The sequence below is a fragment of the Salmo salar genome, chromosome 15 (assembly GCF_965601325.2).
Source record: "Salmo salar chromosome 15, fSalSal1, whole genome shotgun sequence".
Classification (NCBI taxonomy): Eukaryota; Metazoa; Chordata; class Actinopteri; order Salmoniformes; family Salmonidae; genus Salmo; species Salmo salar.
The window spans coordinates 73,055,835-73,073,614 of record NC_138305.1 but is presented as its reverse complement, the minus strand read 5'-3'; the positions used below and the strand labels follow the sequence as shown (position 1 = coordinate 73,073,614).

The following is a 17,780-nucleotide window of genomic DNA, read 5'->3' as shown; positions in this document are numbered from 1 at the left end:
TGGGAGTGCATTCTGACGAAGACAGCAAAGGTAATAACATTTTTCTTATAGTAAATCTGACTTTGGTGAGTGCAAAACTTGCTGGGTGACTAAATAGCTAGCCCTGTGATGCTGGGCTATCTACTGAGAATATTGCAAAATGTGCTTTCACCGAAAAGCTATTTTAAAATCGGACATATCGAGTGCATAGAGGAGTTCTGTATCTATAATTCTTAAAATAATTGTTATGCTTTTTGTGAACGTTTATCGTGAGTAATTTAGTAAATTCACCGGCAGTGTTCGGTGGGAATGCTAGTCACATGCTAGTCACATGCTAATGTAAAAAGCTGTTTTTTGATATAAATATGAACTTGATTGAACAAAACATGCATGTATTGTATAACATAATGTCCTAGGGTTGTCATCTGATGAAGATCATCAAAGGTTAGTGCTGCATTTAGCTGTGGTTTGGGTTTATGTGACATTATATGCTAGCTTGAAAAATGGGTGTCTGATTATTTCTGGCTGGGTACTCTGCTGACATAATCTAATGTTTTGCTTTCGTTGTAAAGCCTTTTTGAAATCGGACAGTGTGGTTAGATTAACGAGAGTCTTGTCTTTAAAATGGTGTAAAATAGTCATATGTTTGAAAAATTGAAGTTTTTGCATTTTTGAGGTTTTTGAATAACGCGCCACGGGATTACACTGGCTGTTACGTAGGTGGGACGATTTGGTGCCACCTACCCTAGAGAGGTTAAGCATCGCTCACACACACACCCACACACACACACACACACACACACACCACACACACACACACACACACACACACACACACACACACACACACACACACACATAGAACAGATGTACTCTTGAGAGCAATTAGTCTTCCCCACTAAACCTTGGTGAGGAAAGGTAAGGATATCAATAAAACCGTCTACCGCCTACATCCCCATTCACACATATGACCTCAACCCCACCTCCCCCTGGCTTTAACATGTTGTTTTCCAGACTACAATGGCTCCCTGAAGACTGCATGGTCCAAATTGAACCTTGTAGAAGACCTCTCCTCGCCACATCCAACGGGTCCCACTGCGTGAGATAATCTGACACTTTAAAAACCTTTTAATGTCTATAAAACGGGAGGGGGGGGGGGGGTTAGAAAGGGGGAGAAAGAGAGCTGTTAAAACAACAACCAGCAGATGTTGAGTAGATGTCTGGCTCAGGGGGGTGATGAACGGGGAGGTAGTTTTAGATGTGTCTGCTCTCTTTCTCTCTCTCGCTCTCTCTCGCTCTCTCTCTCTCTCCTCACTGCAGACTGGCTCAGGTGTGGATATTCTGTCTGGGGATGGAGAGACTAGCAGGGGATGGATATAAAATGCCTTTCATGTAACCTGTCATGGCTCCAGCGCTCTGCATTCACTCTGTCTGCTGCATGTGTTTCTATGTCCACAGTGTTTTCACTCTGTACGAGGAGGAGGATGCAGGCTATACAGCCTGAGGTCGCTGTCTGAGGATCTATCCATTCCACAGTTGGCCTGACTCTTTTTCATGAGCATTAAATTACCTTGCGATTCCTTGGGTGGGTGGGTGGGGGGTATGGATGTGTTTGAAAAATTCAACACTGTTTGCTTGGCTGTGCCTGACGAGGAAATGGCCCATGCAGCTCCAAGATGTCACATGGATTTTGTGATGAGTATGTGCGTTTATTTTTTTGGGAGACGTGTGTGTGTGCGTTTGTGTTCTTCTGCAGGTATTTTATGTTCCTCCATAGGGATCACTGGTCCTTCAGCAGCTCCTCACAAATCTCTGAATGTCCCACAGGGTTCATTGTGTGAAGCTTCTTTCTATCCACCCAGAAATGCTACTGGGAACATTCCTTTGTCTTCACTGGCCTTCTCTCCTCACCTTTCTTTTTAGCTTACTCTCCATTTCTCCTGCTTTCTGCTCTCTCTCTATTTTAGTCATTAGGCTAATAAAAGGTATGGTGGCCTATATTTACATCCTATTTAGTGCTGCATGACAGTGATTACATTTTAGTAGTTGCTCTTCTCCAGAGCAACTTACAGTCGTGAGCGCATACATTTTTGTACTAGTCCCCTGTGGGAAATTAACCCACGACCCTGTCGTTGCAAGCGCCATGCTCTACCAACTCAGCCACATAGGTGAGGTCCTGGCCAACCACAACGACCCAGAAAAACAGCCTTCTATCCAGTGACTTCATAACCCATCTGCTTTGTTGCCATGATGGCCCATAATAGATTTGTTTGCACTTGGCACAGTCCTGGAACACACCCAGTACAGGGCGCTCCTCATCAGAGACAGACAGCTGGCCAGCTAAATCATCATTAGGGTGGGAGAGGTTTTGACCAGGGGTAAGCACCTCGGTTTTTTAGGATGGACAGTTTGAGGGGAGCGGGAAAGAGACAGTCATTATCAGAAAAGGCTCCGTTACATGCTGGAGATCTGCAGGTCTGGAGATCTGCAGCATGGTGGGACTTAGTTCAGCCCAAACCACTGGGATTGCAAGCAGCATGGTGAGGAGTTCTAATCAGAGCACACACACACACACACACACACACACACACACACACACACACACACACACACACACACACACACACACACACACACACACACACACACACACACACACACACACACACACACACACACACACACACACACACACAAAACGACAGCAGCCCGTTTGGGGCAAGTGATCGTCGCCCACAGCGACCTGATTGGTTGGCAGGGCCTGGGCTGAGCGGAGAATCCCAGATTAAACCTGAGAAGCACTCAGGACCCACCTAATGCAGCGGAACAGGTGTGTGTGTGTGTGTATTACTGTATGTGTATGTGTGCCCATGGTGAAATACCTGACCAATTCCACCGTAACCTAACTGAATAACATCACCGTTGGGTGTTAACTAAAGTGGACCACAGTGGCAAAGTGCCAGAAGATGGAACATTGTCCAAGGTACCAAAGAAAACAACGTTGTCTACTACCCACATTTAAAAAAAATATTACACTTTACTAGAGAATACTACAGTAATTACTATAGAATTATATAGCAAACTTTTGAATACTGTAGAATACTATTCTACCCTCTGTAGTATCCCTCGATCATGTGTAGTACTTACTATAGAATGTTGTAGTATACTGTAAAATACTATAGTAAATACTACAATATTATCCAAGGAAGAAAAAAACACTGTAGAAAATACTACAGTAATGTATGCAAAAACACTACAGTCCAAAAAATACTACACTTTTTAAACTTTAGTAAATATTACTGTATTTCATTTGCATACACCCTGCCCATTCCCCTCCCCCATAACACAATTTGTGCCACCCATAACTGAGAAACCTACATGCCAAGTATAGACCATATATTGCGTTTCCCTACAGGTTATAGAAAAGAGCAGAAGCTCTGAACTATCTATTCAGAACCTAGCTCTACCTAACAAGGTCATCCATGATACAGTATTTGACATCCATCCATGTCTGAGGATGTTGGGAGATAACGTGGAAACTAGAGAGGGGGGGCAACAGTGAGCGCTGTTACGTTTAAGTACAGTGAGGGAAAAAAGTATTTGATCCCCTACTGATTTTGTACGTTTGCCCACTGACAAAGAAATGATCAGTCTATAATTTTAATGGTAGGTTTATTTGAACACTGAGAGACAAAGTAACAACAAAAACACCCAGAAAAACGCATGTCAAAAATGTTATACATTTATTTTCATTTTAATGAGGGAAATAAGTATTTGACCCCCTCTCAATCAGAAAGATTTCTGGCTCCCAGGTGTCTTTTATACAGCTGAGATTAGGAGCACACTCTTAACCTCTCTTGGGTAGGGGGCAGTATTTGCACAGCCGCATGAAAAACATACCCAAATTAAACGGCCTACTACTCGGGCCCAGGAACTAGAATATGCATATTATTAGATTTGAATAGAAAACACTCTGAAGTTTCTAAAACTGTTTGAATGATGTCTGTGAGTATAACAGAACTCATATGGCAGGCAAAAACCTGAGAAGTGGGAAATCTGATGCTGGTAGTCTATTCAAGTCTTTGCCTATCTAACACACAGTGACTTAGGGTTCATTTTGCACTTCCTAAGGCTTCCACTAGATGTCAACAGTCTTTAGAACCTTGTTTCAGGCTTTTGCAGTGAACAGAGAGCGAACAAGAAGGCCGGGGAGTTGGTGACTCAGGGAAGGACATGAGTTCATTGGCGCACATTCACGTGAAGAGGTAGCTGTGTTCCAAAACGTTTTTCAAGACATTGGAATCATCCGGTTGGAATATTATTGAAGTGTTATGTTAAAAAGGCCCGAAATATTGATGCTATACAACGTTTGACATGTTTCAACGAACGTAAATATAACTTTTTTTTGACTTTTCGTCGTGACATTTTGGCCGCGCTTCCTACATTTGGAGTAGCTTACTGAACGCGCAAACAACAAGGAGATATTTGGACATAAATTCTGGACTTTATCGAACAAAACAACATTTATTGTGGACCTGGGATTCCTGGAAGTGCCTTCTGATGAAGATCATCAAAGGTAAGTGAATATTTCTAATGCTATTTATGATTTTAGATGACTCCAAAATGGCGGGTATCTGTATTGCTTGATGTCTTTTTCTGAGCGCAGTACTCAGATTATTGCAAAGTGTGCTTTCCCCGTGAAGCTTTTTTGAAATCTGTCACAGCGGTTGCATAAAGGAGATGTTCATCTATAATTCTTTGAATAACAGTTTAATATTTTATCAAAGTTTATGATGAGCATTTTTGTAAATTGTTGGGCTGATTCACCGGCAGTATTGGAGGCAAAATATTTTCTGAACATCACGCGACAATGTAAAATGCTGTTTTTGGATATAAATATGAACTTTATCGAACAAAAAATGCATGTATTGTGTAACATGATGTCCTAGGAGTGTCATCTGATGAAGATCGTCAAAGGTTAGTGCATAATTTTAGCTGGTTTTCTGGTTTTTGTGACGCCTGTCCTTGCTAGGAAAATGGCTGTGTGGTTTTTCTTGTGTTGGAACTGTCCTAACATAATCTAACTTTATGCTTTTGCCGTAAAGACTTTTTGAAATCAGACAATGTGGTTACATTAAGGAGACGTGTATCTTTAAAATGATGTAAAATAGTCGTATGTTTGAGAACTTTTAATTATGACATTTTGGACGCTAGCGTCCCACCTCCCCAAGAGAGGTTAAAGGGAGTGCTCCTAATCTTAGCTTGTTACCTGTATAAAAGACACCTGTCCACAAAAGCAATCAATCAATCAGATTCCAAACTCTCCACCATGGCCAAGACCAAAGAGCTCTCCAAGGATGTCAGGGACAAGATTGTAGACCTACACAAGGCTGGAATGGGCTACAAGACCATCGTCAAGCAGCTTGGTGAGAAGGTGACAACAGTTCGTGCGATTATTCGCAAATGGAAGAAACACAAAAGAACTGTCAATCTCCCTCGGCCTGGGGCTCCATGCAAGATCTCACCTCGTGGAGTTGCAATGATCATGAGAACGGTGAGGAATCAGCCCAGAACTACACGGGAGGGTCTTGTCAATAATCTCAAGGCAGCTGGGACCATAGTCACCAAGAAAACAATTGGTAACACACTAAGCCATGAAGGACTGAAATCCTGCAGCACCCGCAAGGTCCCCCTGCTCAAGAAAGCACATATACATGCCCGTCTGAAGTTTGAATGATTCAGAGGACAACTGGGTGAAAGAGTTGTGGTCAGATGAGACCAAAATGGAGCTCTTTGGCATCAACTCAACTCGCCGTGTTTGGAGGGACGTTTGGCAACTCAAACCTTCAGCTCCCTCCACAGATTTTCTATGGGATTAAGGTCTGGAGACTGGCTAGGCCACTCCAGGACCTTAATGTGCTTCTTCTTGAGCCACTCCTTTGTTGCCTTGGCCGTGTGTTTTGGGTCATTGTCATGCTGGAATACCCATCCATCAGACGTACAAAATCAGCAGGGGATCAAATACTTTTTTCCCTCACTGTAGGTTTCGGTTTTGCTAGGGGGATGGCGAATGGGTATAAGCTTCTGCCTCTGATTCCAAAGTTTGCAAGTTCATATCCAGCAATTGAAAATTGTTTTTGATATTGTTTTAAGCCTATCATAAACCTGAACCCTTACCTTAACCATTTGGAGTGAATGCCAAACCTTAAACCTTCAGAGTTAATGCCTAAACTTAACCTTAAACACTTTGAAATTTGACGTTTGGAACAACTTTGAAATTTGAGTTTTGAGAAACATGGATGAACATTTAATTCTGACGTGAGACTGTGAGAGCTGGTAGGTCCTACCTACTTACAGGTTATGGAGCATTTGCTCTTTTAATATTTCTCCAGTACGTTTCCTGAAGGACAAAGTCTCCACTTCTATGTCAAAGTTAATGAAACAAAACACTATAGTAAATACTACAGTAATGTCCGCAAAAACACTACATGGATTACTATAGTATTTACTACAGTTGTCTTTTACTACAGTATTTATACTATAGTTAACTGTAAATACTACAGTATTATACAGTACACTACAGTAAATAATATAGTAAATACTACAGAATTCACTGTAGTGTTTTTGCTGAATACTATAGTATTTTTATTTCTTTTTCTAGGCAAGTCAGTTAAGAACAAATACTTATTTACAATGACGACCTAGGAACAGTGGGTTAACTGCCTTGTTCAGGAGTAGAACGACAGATCAGATCGGTGATTCAATCTAGCAAACTTTCAGTTACTGGCCCAATGTTCTAACCACTAGGCTACCTGCCGCCCCATAGTTGTATAGTATACTATAGTATTTTATATGTGGGTATTCATCACATGAATACACCCCTCAGCTCTTCTGCATGTTGTAAAGCACTGAATGATCAATGGCTCAAGCCCAGAGCATAATCATTCATTCATTGGGAGAAACAACCATGTGACTGATAAGGAAGTAGCTCACGTTCACATGTCCTCCATCTCCACTGACTTTCCCTTTGCCTGTAAGGCTCCTCCCCCTCTCTCTGCTCAAGGACATGCTTCTCCCAGCCTCCTACAAACAAAGGGACAACAGCACTTCCTGAAGGCATAAATAAAATGGGGGGCACGCTCGGTATAGTGTTACCTTGATAAGTAATGGTGTAATGAGTGGCGTTTGCAATACAAAAGGAGTGCATTAGGCCTTGGGATTGAATGCTACAGAGGTCTGTGTCCCTAAACTGTCTCCACTGTGATCCCACTAAATCACTGGGGTAATGAAAGCCCACAAATACACACCAGTAAACATAAAACACTACCCAGTCTGCCCATGACCTCCAAGAGAAAAAGTATTATAAAGGGAGAGAGAGGGAGAGATAACTACTTGCACATCGCTACAACACTGTATATACACATAACATGACATTTGAAATGTCTTTATTCTTTTGGAACTTGTGTGAGTGTAATATTTTTTTTATTTCACTTTTGTTTATCCACTTCACTTGTTTTGGCAATGTAAACATGTGTTTCCCATGCCAATAAAGCCCCTTTGAATTGAATTGAGAGAGAGAGAGAGAGAGAGAAAGAGAGAGAGAGAGAGAAAGAGAGAGAGAGAGAGAGAGAGAGAGAGAGAGAGAGAGAGAGAGAGAGAGAGAGAGAAAGAGAGAGAGAACTTGCGAGGGAGCGACTGGGAATGAAAGTGGGAGAGAGATTGGCGAGATTGAGAAAAATAAAGACAGAGGGAGAACAAGCTAAAGAGAGAGAGAAAGAGGGAGGGAGAGATGTCCTGCTGGATGTTTACACTTAAAGGCGTTATCTTTCCTGACTGCCTGCCCCCTTCGCCAATTGGAGCTGCAACCCAACCCCCTCCCCTCCCTACCTCAACCCAACCCAACCCCCCACCCCGCCCTACCGCAACCCAACCCAACCCCCTTGCATCACTCCATCCCTCCCTCCAATCCAGCCTCATCACCTTCAGAGGGTCAAAACAGCTGCAACGGGAGTCGATGCAGTTGGAATTAGAGGAGGACTGGACAGGGAGAGGTGAGGAATGGAGGGGATAAAGAAATGCCTTAATCAGCAGTGTTCTGTCTGCGTTGGAAAGGGGAGGGGTTGCAAGCATTCCACTTTCCTTTGTCCATTTGTGTGGAATCACTTCCTATCAAAAAGGTAGCTGGTTAACAGAGGGCAAATGCGCTAGACACAGGCAGCCCAAACCACAAAAAATGTATCTAATCTCAGAGCGTTGTCCTTACTTAGCCTCACTGGTGACTCTACTTCTAATCCCAACATTTTCCATTGGTTTAGAGGGGCGGATGCATTTACATGATGAAACGCTGAGAGCCTACGACAGGTTTTAAACAGATTGTCTTGGGAAGACATATGAGAAATACTCAGCAGCCAATCTGGGTTTAACCTAGGTTTAATGGTTCATGCATCCTACATATGGACCCAAATGTTACTGACCACATCTTTCAACACAACTGAGGTTATAAACATTGGAATGTTTGGGGGAAAGGTCTGCCACATGCGAAGGGAGGAAACATAAAATGTACTATTTTCTCCATGTCTTATAAGTAATAGACAATATAAGTACCACCAGTCATTTTACATTTTGTTTGTTGAATTAGATTCTGAATGGATTGTTATTCAATTATTAAAATGGACCATTATTACATGTCTGCACTGCAAATACTGCATATTTGCTTTCTCTTTTTCCCTTCCTTCTCACTCTCTTCTCCCTCTACCTGGCCAGCATCTTCAGCCCCTCCACTATCCCAGGAGACAGACCGTCCAGCAGCAGAATCCAATGGAACAGCCAGGCCCAGCAGCTACCTCAATACTGCAGCAGCAGCGTCACTTCCACTCCCAGACAGGAGCCACAGAATACCAATTCATTACTTACAAACCGCCTTTTATTCACCTTTATACACACATCCCTGATTCTCAGGGACGGAGACATTCCTAACTGACGGGGAACAGAGACAGAGTGGGCAGTGAAACGGTGAAGCCAGGGATCGGCAGGCACACATAATAGTTCTGGATCAGAAGGGTGTCAGCTATGCAAAGAATTCTCCCTCTCCATTGGGGCAAGCACAACACAACAGCAGTACCTCGCTTAGCATAGGCCCGCCAACCACAAAGCTAGCCAACCAACCAGCCAGCCAGGCAGTGACTGAGTGAGTTAGCATTGCAGCCAGCCAGACACCCAGCTACCCACCAAGCCAGCCAGCCCTAACCTCATTCTGAGAGCTGGGCCAAGGCTACGATCAGTCATCAGTCCCCCCTCCCTGCTCTCCTCTCCTCCATAAAGGGACAGCAGGAGAGAGAGGGGCCTCCTTTTGTCCACTCCAGATTAGTCAACACAGGGGGAGGGCCAAGACTGAGAGAAGAGGACATTTGATTTCTCCTTAGAGCATAACTGAGCATAACGCAATATCTGTAGATAGCAAACAGTGTTTTTAGCAGGAGCATTTATCAGGATAGAAGACTTGCACAAAGCAACTTCCTCCCACGGTTTTCTATTCAACTCTTTCCAGTAAACATACGGCGAGGCCAAATGAAGAAAGGCCAAATGTCAACATTTGGCTTAAAGGTTACCAGTCCCTATTTGAGTCCAAACAAAAAACACAACCCTCTATCATAAAACTCAAACCGGTCACTTCACAACATATAGGACAGCATACAATTGTGGTTCAGTCTGACCGTGTATGTGTTCCCAAACTTTCCATTTACTGAAAATGGACACGTTTTTATTCCAAGCCTGGTGAATTTACATGAAACCTTGAAGAAAGGCAAAAACCAGATCAGCTCAGCTAAACCCATCCAACTTAACCCTGGCTACTTAACCCAGCCTATTCAACACAGCGTAACCTATAGCCAAACCCAGCTAAACCCAGCCAACTTAACCCTGGCTACTTAACCCAGCCTATTCAACACAGCGTAACCTATAGCCAAACCCAGCTAAACCCAGCCTACTTAACCCAGCCTATTTATCACAGCGTAACCTATAGCCAAACCCAGCTAAACCAAGTCCAGCTCAGCCCAGCTAGACACAGCCAGGGTCAACCGAACCAAGCCCAGCCCAGCCAAACCACACCATGTCTTACTTCTCTGGCCCTATCCACACGGCCCAACCATGGTAATCCCAGCTCAGCCCAATCCCACCCCACCCAGCCTTGTACTACATAATGTCTTACCTCTCGTTGCTTCTCCATCTCAGTCTGCAGGACCTGCTTGGCTACCTCGAGGTCCTGGAGCCTGACCCTCATCTCCTCGTTCTCCTGCTCCAGACGGCCCCTCTTCTTCTCCACAGAGTCCAACTCGTTGTGCAGCCGGATGGACACGTCTTTAGCCACCTGTAGTCCAAAGATGGAGACGAGAGAGAGAAGACATGAGGGAGGGTGGTCAACATCAGAGGTTCATTGAGAAGCATGATCCACAATGCCATGGTCCAGAGTCATACTAAATGACTTTATGAATGCCCTTTATACATTGTGATTTGTTTCCAGTATGACCATATACACACTGAGTGTACAAAACATTAGCAGCCCCTTTTTGCCCTCAGAACAACCTCAATTTGCCGGGGGAATGGGCTCTACAAGGTGTTGAATGCGTTCCACAGGGATGCTGGCACATGCTGACTCCAAAGCCTCCCACAGTTGTGTCAAGTTGGATGTCCTTTGGATGATGGACCATTCTTGATACACACAGAAAACTGTTGAGCATGAAAAATCCAGCAGGTACTAGGTGCGGCTGGCACCTACTCCCATACTCCGTTCAAAGGCATTTAAATATTTTGTCTGACCCATTCACCCTCTGAATGGCACACATACACAATCCTTGTCCCAATTGTCTCAAGGCTTAAAAATCCTTTGTTAACCTGTCTCCTCGCCTTCATCTACACTGATGGAAGTGCATTTAACAGGTGGCATCAATAAGGAATCATAGCTTTCACCTGGACCTGGTCAAATCAAATCAAATGTTATTGGGCACATACACATGGTTAGCAGATGTTAATGCGAGTGTAGCGAAATGCTTGTGCTTCTAGTTCCGACAGTGCAGTAAAATCTAACAAGTAATCTAACCATTCCCCAACAACTACCTAATACACACACATCTAAAGCGGTGAATGAGAATACGTACATATAAGTATATGGATGGTCAGTCTACGTCATGGAAAGAGTGTTCTTAATGTTTTGTCCACTCAGTGTATATGGGTAAGTTAAATATGTCTCTCTGCTGATGGTGTATTCACAGCACAGTAACAAATGACACCATACTGTAGCTTATCATTAATGTGTTCCAGTATTATCACTAATGTGTTCCAGTATTATCACCAATGTATTCCAGTATTATTACTAATGTGTTCCAGTATTATCACTAATGTGTTCCAGTGTTATCACTAATGTGTTCCAGTATTATCACTAATGTGTTCCAGTATTATCACCAATGTATTCCAGTATTATTACTAATGTGTTCCAGTATTATCACTAATGTGTTCCAGTATTATCACCAATGTATTCCAGTATTATTACTAATGTGTTCCAGTATTATCATTAATGTGTTCCAGTATTATCACTAATGTGTTCCAGTATTATCATTAATGTGTTCCAGTATGATCATTAATGTGTTCCAGTATTATCGTTAATGTGTTCCAGTATTATCACCAATGTGTTCCAGTATTATCACCAATGTGTTCCAGTATTATCACTAATGTGTTCCAGTATTATCGTTAATGTGTTCCAGTATTATCACTAATGTCTTCCAGTATTATGATTAATGTGTTCCAGTATGATCACTAATGTGTTCCAGTATTATCACTAATGTGTTCCAGTATTATCGTTAATGTGTTCCAGTATGATCACTAATGTGTTCCAGTATTATCACAAATACGGGTAGGAGTGGAGTAGAGCAGAGACCAGCTCTTACATCATCATGTGTTGACATGTTGCTACAGAACAAGACTGTTACTAAGGCTGATCTTCTTAAAGTTGGATATAGGTTCCCCTGAGGGGTAGGAAGAGCATTAAATGCAATTGGGGATCAACACAGACACTATCCAGATGAGGATATGATGTTCTGCTGGGCCAACAACAACTTGTGTGTGTGTTTCTGTTTGACTGTATATCACCAGGGCACTGACAGGATGTTCAATCCAAATGCAAACCCAGCTGCCTGGTTTTAATTGTTTATAATGAAAGGAGGTGACATGTCAAGGGTGCTCTATACATACCATAGACAGGAAACACATCCAAAACATCTGAGTGGATTGTCATATTGATGTCAATTGTGCTGAAAGCATTGTATCATTCAAAATGTCAATATAACATAATGATATCTAAGTCAAAATAGGATTATCATTATTTAATATTCTCTCTCTATTTTTCTACCTCTGCAACATCATAGCATGGGAAGGGAGTCTTTTGGTGCAGTGTGGAGTGGGGTACAGTACTGATCTCATTAAAGGAGGAAGGGGGTCAGAGCAAACAGGGCTTCTGTGTGTGTGTGCGTATATGTGTGTGTGTGTGTGTGTGTTTGAATATGTGTGTGCGTGCGTGCGTCTGTGTGTTTAATTGTGTGTGCGAGTGCGTCCACATGTGTCAGAATTGGGGTATTCTCTCTGGCCCTATAACCAGAGCCAATGTGCAGCTGGGAACCACAATGCCCCTCTGTGCTGCCCACTCTGAGAGTGGACCAACCGACCAATTCCCCATCATGCTCAAATTCATCTCCCTCTCTCTCTCTCTCTCTCTCTCTCACACACACAGACTTTCTCTTTCTATCTCTTCTTGCACTATCTCTTTCGGTCTTCCCCTCCTTCTCTCATTCTGCCCCTGCCCCTCCCTCTCTCTTCTCCATACTTTAGAAGGTAGAAATGTACATGCAGAGAGACGGACTGCGTGGTCAAATCAATGCTCCCTTTCATTAGGGTTCTGGGAGGGTTCTAGGTTACGTTTTTAGACTGGCGGTATTTGGCGATCACTTCATAGTAAACAACAGTCTGTATTAACGGCCTGTTAACTTACTACATCTACAGGATTCCCTCCTCCCTCTTGCTGTTCAGCCTCTTTCCATACACTGCCTTGTCTGCCTTCGCCTCCCAATGAAATATCATGCTTTGATATGTAAAAGTAAAACACATGGATTTCAGCACTCCATGGGTGAAGTTTCCCCTAGATACAGATCTAGGATCAGCTTCCCATCCCCATCCCCAACCCCTAACCTTAACCATTATTGAAAGAAGAAAAAAATAAAACTGAACCAAGATCAGTGTGTAGGGTCACCGTACTAGCGGTTTTAGCATTGGTGAGAGGGGTTCCAGCTGGAGAGCTAGAGGATGTGAATGGCATACAGAGGAGAGGAGAGAAGGTCTTGCAGGACTGGTACATTATAGTCAAGTCCCAGCCTTCAGACTCCTAACGTCGATCCTATCCACACCCAGCACTTGGACACACATACCAAATTAAAAAGAGACATTTACCCATCAAACGGGTCTCTTTCACATGTTTTTGAGGGTGAGTGTGTGTGTGATAGAGAATATTTTGCATCTCTGAGGGTGGGTTCGTTGGTGTGTGTTTGTGTGTGTGTACGCGCACATGTGTGTGCCTGCATGGGAGTGTGTGTGTGTGTGTGTGTGTGTGTGTGTGTGTGTGTGTGTGTGTGTGTGTGTGTGTGTGTGTGTGTGTGTGTGTGTGTGTGTGTGTGTGTGTGTGCTGAAGCAGCACCCTGTTCCCCTTCTGATCCTGTCAGCATTGTCACAGCTGTTCCTCCACACGCCTTTTAACAATGACTTCCCTGTAGATTTTATCATCGGCGTTTTGCATGTTGACAGTACGCACAGGTGGTGGGAGTGTGTAAAGCATCGGTCATGTCTGTGTCCCAAATGGCCCCATATTCCCTATGTAGTGCACTACTTTTGACTAGGGCCCATAGCCAAGGCCTTACTGTACATAACCTTGGAGAGATATTGTATTTTCTACTTTAATGAGCTAAGAAGTGCTTACAAAGGAGAGCATACTCTATGAAAGCATTGAGTATTTACCATCTAGCTTAGACATTTAATGATAGGATATAGTATTGCAGTATCAGCTAACAGGCTCAGCCAACTGGTGCACTTTTATGTAACTATCATCTAGTTGTTATCCTTCCTGTTGCAGCCTCTAGAAACGGAAAATAATAATCTTCTTCCCTTCTGTCTATCTATAAAAGGCTCTTTAGCAGTGAAAGAGCAGACCCCTGCACGACAGTTGTTTAGTGGTTACAGAATAATCCACATGGTGGGCATCCACACACGCTCCTGCTAGTGCCGTGCTGAGCAGGCACAGGGACAAAAATACTTCCTGATACTGCTCGAGCCAGCCAATCGTCTCTCTGATCCGGGCGTGTCTGGCTGACACATGGAGACGGTTTCTATTGGTATCTCCAGGATGCTGCCCAGCCGTTATCTGCTGCTGAGAGAGGGATGGAGAGAGGGAGATAGAGGAGAGAGAGGAGAGAGAGGGAATCCACCCTCTCTCTCTCTCTCTCTCTCTCTCTCTCTCTCTCTCTGTCTCCCTATCTCAACAACCCCTACTTTCCCTCCCTATATGTCACATCACGCCATACTGCAACTCGGCTGTTGCTATGCAGGAGTGCACAGAGGCTCAGCCCACTCATCCTATATATGTGAAGTTAAGAGGGGAAGGATATGGTATCTTTCACACCTCACCCCATCACAGATCACAGGCAATGTGCGAGAGACTGTGCCTTTGACTAGAAATAAAATACCTCAGTCAGTTTCCCCAGCAAACAATGATAGCATAATAACATCCAGGCTGGGAGAGATGTTGTTTATGGAATGTTTATGGAATGAAAAGTCTAGCTGCCCTGAATGAAATCCACTGACCCAGACAGTGTAATGAGAGACTGATTCTATATCATACTGGTATCTACTGTATAACCCTTAGCACATTTCCATTGTCATGGAAGACCTCACTGTTTTCCATTTCCTGTGTTTCATAGCTCTGGAATTAGGACAGTGGGTCAGAAAGGACAGGAAGTGACCAGGAGAATCCCACGACCATCTCCAGATATCACACACACACACACACACACACACACACACACACACACACACACACACACACACACACACACACACACACACACACACCACACACACACACACACACACACACACACACACACACACACACCCCCCCCTCGTACTCGCACGCAAAAAAATGCATGCATTGCACATTCACACCCCTCCCCCTGCGGAGCGCTGAAGAGCAGGATGCAACAGGAAGTGGGAACAGCTCACTGTGTATGTCACAAGGGAACAAGGATTTAGGAGAGAGAGCAATAATTATGTTAAGCCAATTTAAAGTATAGCCCTACTGGTATAGCCCTATCAGCTTACAGTATGCTATTTTATGTGATCACGTTGGTTGAGTGTGTGACTAATAAAGACTGACCATAGCCACAAAGTAGTTATTTTCGTCTAAGGAACCTACCTAGCCCAATGTGTGGAAACTACCTGTATTTACTGAATGTACCTAACATACATAGTACATACTATCTGTTCAATAACTCATTGCTTGCGCCACAAACACAGAGTAGTGAGTTCTTGCTGACAAGTAAAAGAAGGTCTACAATGGCTGGTACAGGACAGGTCTCAAATATCACCTGGAATACAGCCCAAATCCTCTCAAACATGTCAAGACACATTTCCTTCCCCCAGTGCTTGGTTGGTGTGTGAATAAGCCTTACTATCTGAGAACACAGCCGGCCTCACGGTTAGAGGAACTCAGTTTGAAGGGAGTCTGGAGTGCATGGGAGTGTTTGATCTGGTTTAGTTGGTAGCCAGCAGAAACAATCAGGTATGTGTTGAGTGACTGGCCCTAGCTGTTTAAGAATACAGAGAGGGAGACGGAGAGGGGAGGCCAAGGAAGCCAGGGTCACATCCCTGTGGTTTGTTTTTGGTTTCCTGTGTTAATGGCCTTCTTTGACTGGCTTCCCCCGGCCCGTTGAGCCCTGCGCCCACCCACTGCGCCCCGATTGGCTGCCGAGGACTTAACTCGGGAGCGACACCAAATCCTTATTCCCCAGAGTCAGCACAGACGGCCGGCACAGAGGCACAATATTACCTCGCCAGAAAGAAGGGACACTTTTTTTCACCTGTTTCTTTCTTTCTCTTTAAAAAAAAAAGAAGATATACAAATGGACTGTTTTTAGTGAAGGACAGCAGGAACAAGGCCTGCCTTCAGGGGATGACATCATTACCCTCTCCCCTCCCCTCTATTCCCTCCTTCCTCGACTCCTGAGAAAGACCACATTGTGCTTCTGTCACATGGATCACAGAGGGCTGTGAATTTGGGATGTGTAACTACAGCCTCAGTTCAGTAGGAAGACCAACAACCCGCAATGTCTCCATTAACAAGAAATGCCATCAATGGTGTGTGAATGTATGCATTTAAAGCCAAATGTAACCTTTGTCCTTTGACCTGTTATGTCATAACCCCCTTCTTTGAATTTTCCGAAAATCTGCAAGGACCTAAATGCAAGCAATTACCCAAAGTTCAGTCTCTCGTCAAGTTCTGTTTGTGTTACTGACATATACGATTTATGCATAGCCTTACACACAGACACACACACATCATCTTGGCTGCCCATCGGAAGTCGATGAAGGCACACACACACACATGCTCTCCATTCCAGATTCACCTTGACGTCCTGCTCCAGGGTACGGATGAGCTCCCCGTCCACCTGTCCCGTCTGGGCCACGCGGAGGCTGCGCCTCTCGGCCTTGCGGAGGCGGTACTGCAGGATGCGGCAGGTCTTGTTGGCCTGCTCAAACTGCTGCCTCAGCTCCTGCAGCTGGTAGACATCCTCCTCCATGTACATGTCCCTCATCTCCAACATCTCCGAGCGCAGCTCCTCCATCTCATCCTGGGGAGAGCGGGTCGGGGGAAGGGTGGAGGAGAAGACGGTTGAGAATGCTAGAAAAAGGTCTCGGTGAGCTAGTGCCATCCTTAGACTCCTTATAATAATTATTATATTGACTGTCTCAGCATCAGATCACCAGTCATCGTTAACGCCCTCTTCATTAGTGTATCCTTAGCAGGGTGTGTAGCATCATCTCAGACTCAGTAGGCTTTTCCTGCAGTCAAATTACCTAGTGGCCTCATGGGTGGAATGTTATTAATAATTTTCATAATTTCATAATTAATCAACTTTTTTTTTTTTTTTAAGCTGAATGAAAATCCAGTGTTTCCATGTCAAACGGTTTTGTTATATTTCTGTGATGTATATAAAGTGTAATATTGGGATGCAAACTCAAAATGTAATACATTTCAATGCTGTATCTGACATGGTACAGGTGTCTTCTTTTTTAAAGCCCATAACCATGTGTGTGAGGTGTATACTTTCGTTTTAAAGGAGATTTGTTGATTTAGCCCATTGCAGTAAGAATGTAGCATTAACAACCCCATTGCCTACATAACCACTGCAAACCAGTGCAGAACACAGATTAATACACAACGGAACTTTGCCCACCTAATAGAAAGGTGTATAATAACAATTGCAAGGTATGATTTAAATCAAACCCAAAAAGCCTTCCTAGAATTCCCTACTACTACTTACATAACAACACGGTTGAAGAGGCATTAGCCCAAATCCTACAACCTCTCTGACAGAGGCGTAGTAATAAGGCAGATCAAGTATTTATAAGGGTGGTGGTGGGAGAAGTGTGTAGTAGTAAATAGAAGTCTTTTATCGCATTGCTAATATGCCGAGAGGGCTGCCAGGGGG

The 17,780-nt window shown here is 43.7% G+C and overlaps 1 protein-coding gene across 5 annotated transcripts in view; it reads right to left on the bottom strand.

Annotated features, from left to right (window-relative positions):
- Positions 1-17,780, bottom strand: part of LOC106572256 (microtubule cross-linking factor 2) — a 71,576-nt gene that overhangs the window by 51,104 nt on the left and 2,692 nt on the right. For all 5 annotated transcript variants that reach the window (XM_014146299.3, XM_014146298.3, XM_014146295.3 and 2 more), the window contains exons 2-3: positions 16,695-16,919; positions 10,187-10,345 (exon numbers count right to left, since the gene is read on the bottom strand). In XM_014146299.3, the coding sequence (XP_014001774.3) occupies positions 10,187-10,345; positions 16,695-16,919 (384 nt within the window). The remainder of the gene's footprint in view (positions 1-10,186; positions 10,346-16,694; positions 16,920-17,780) is intronic.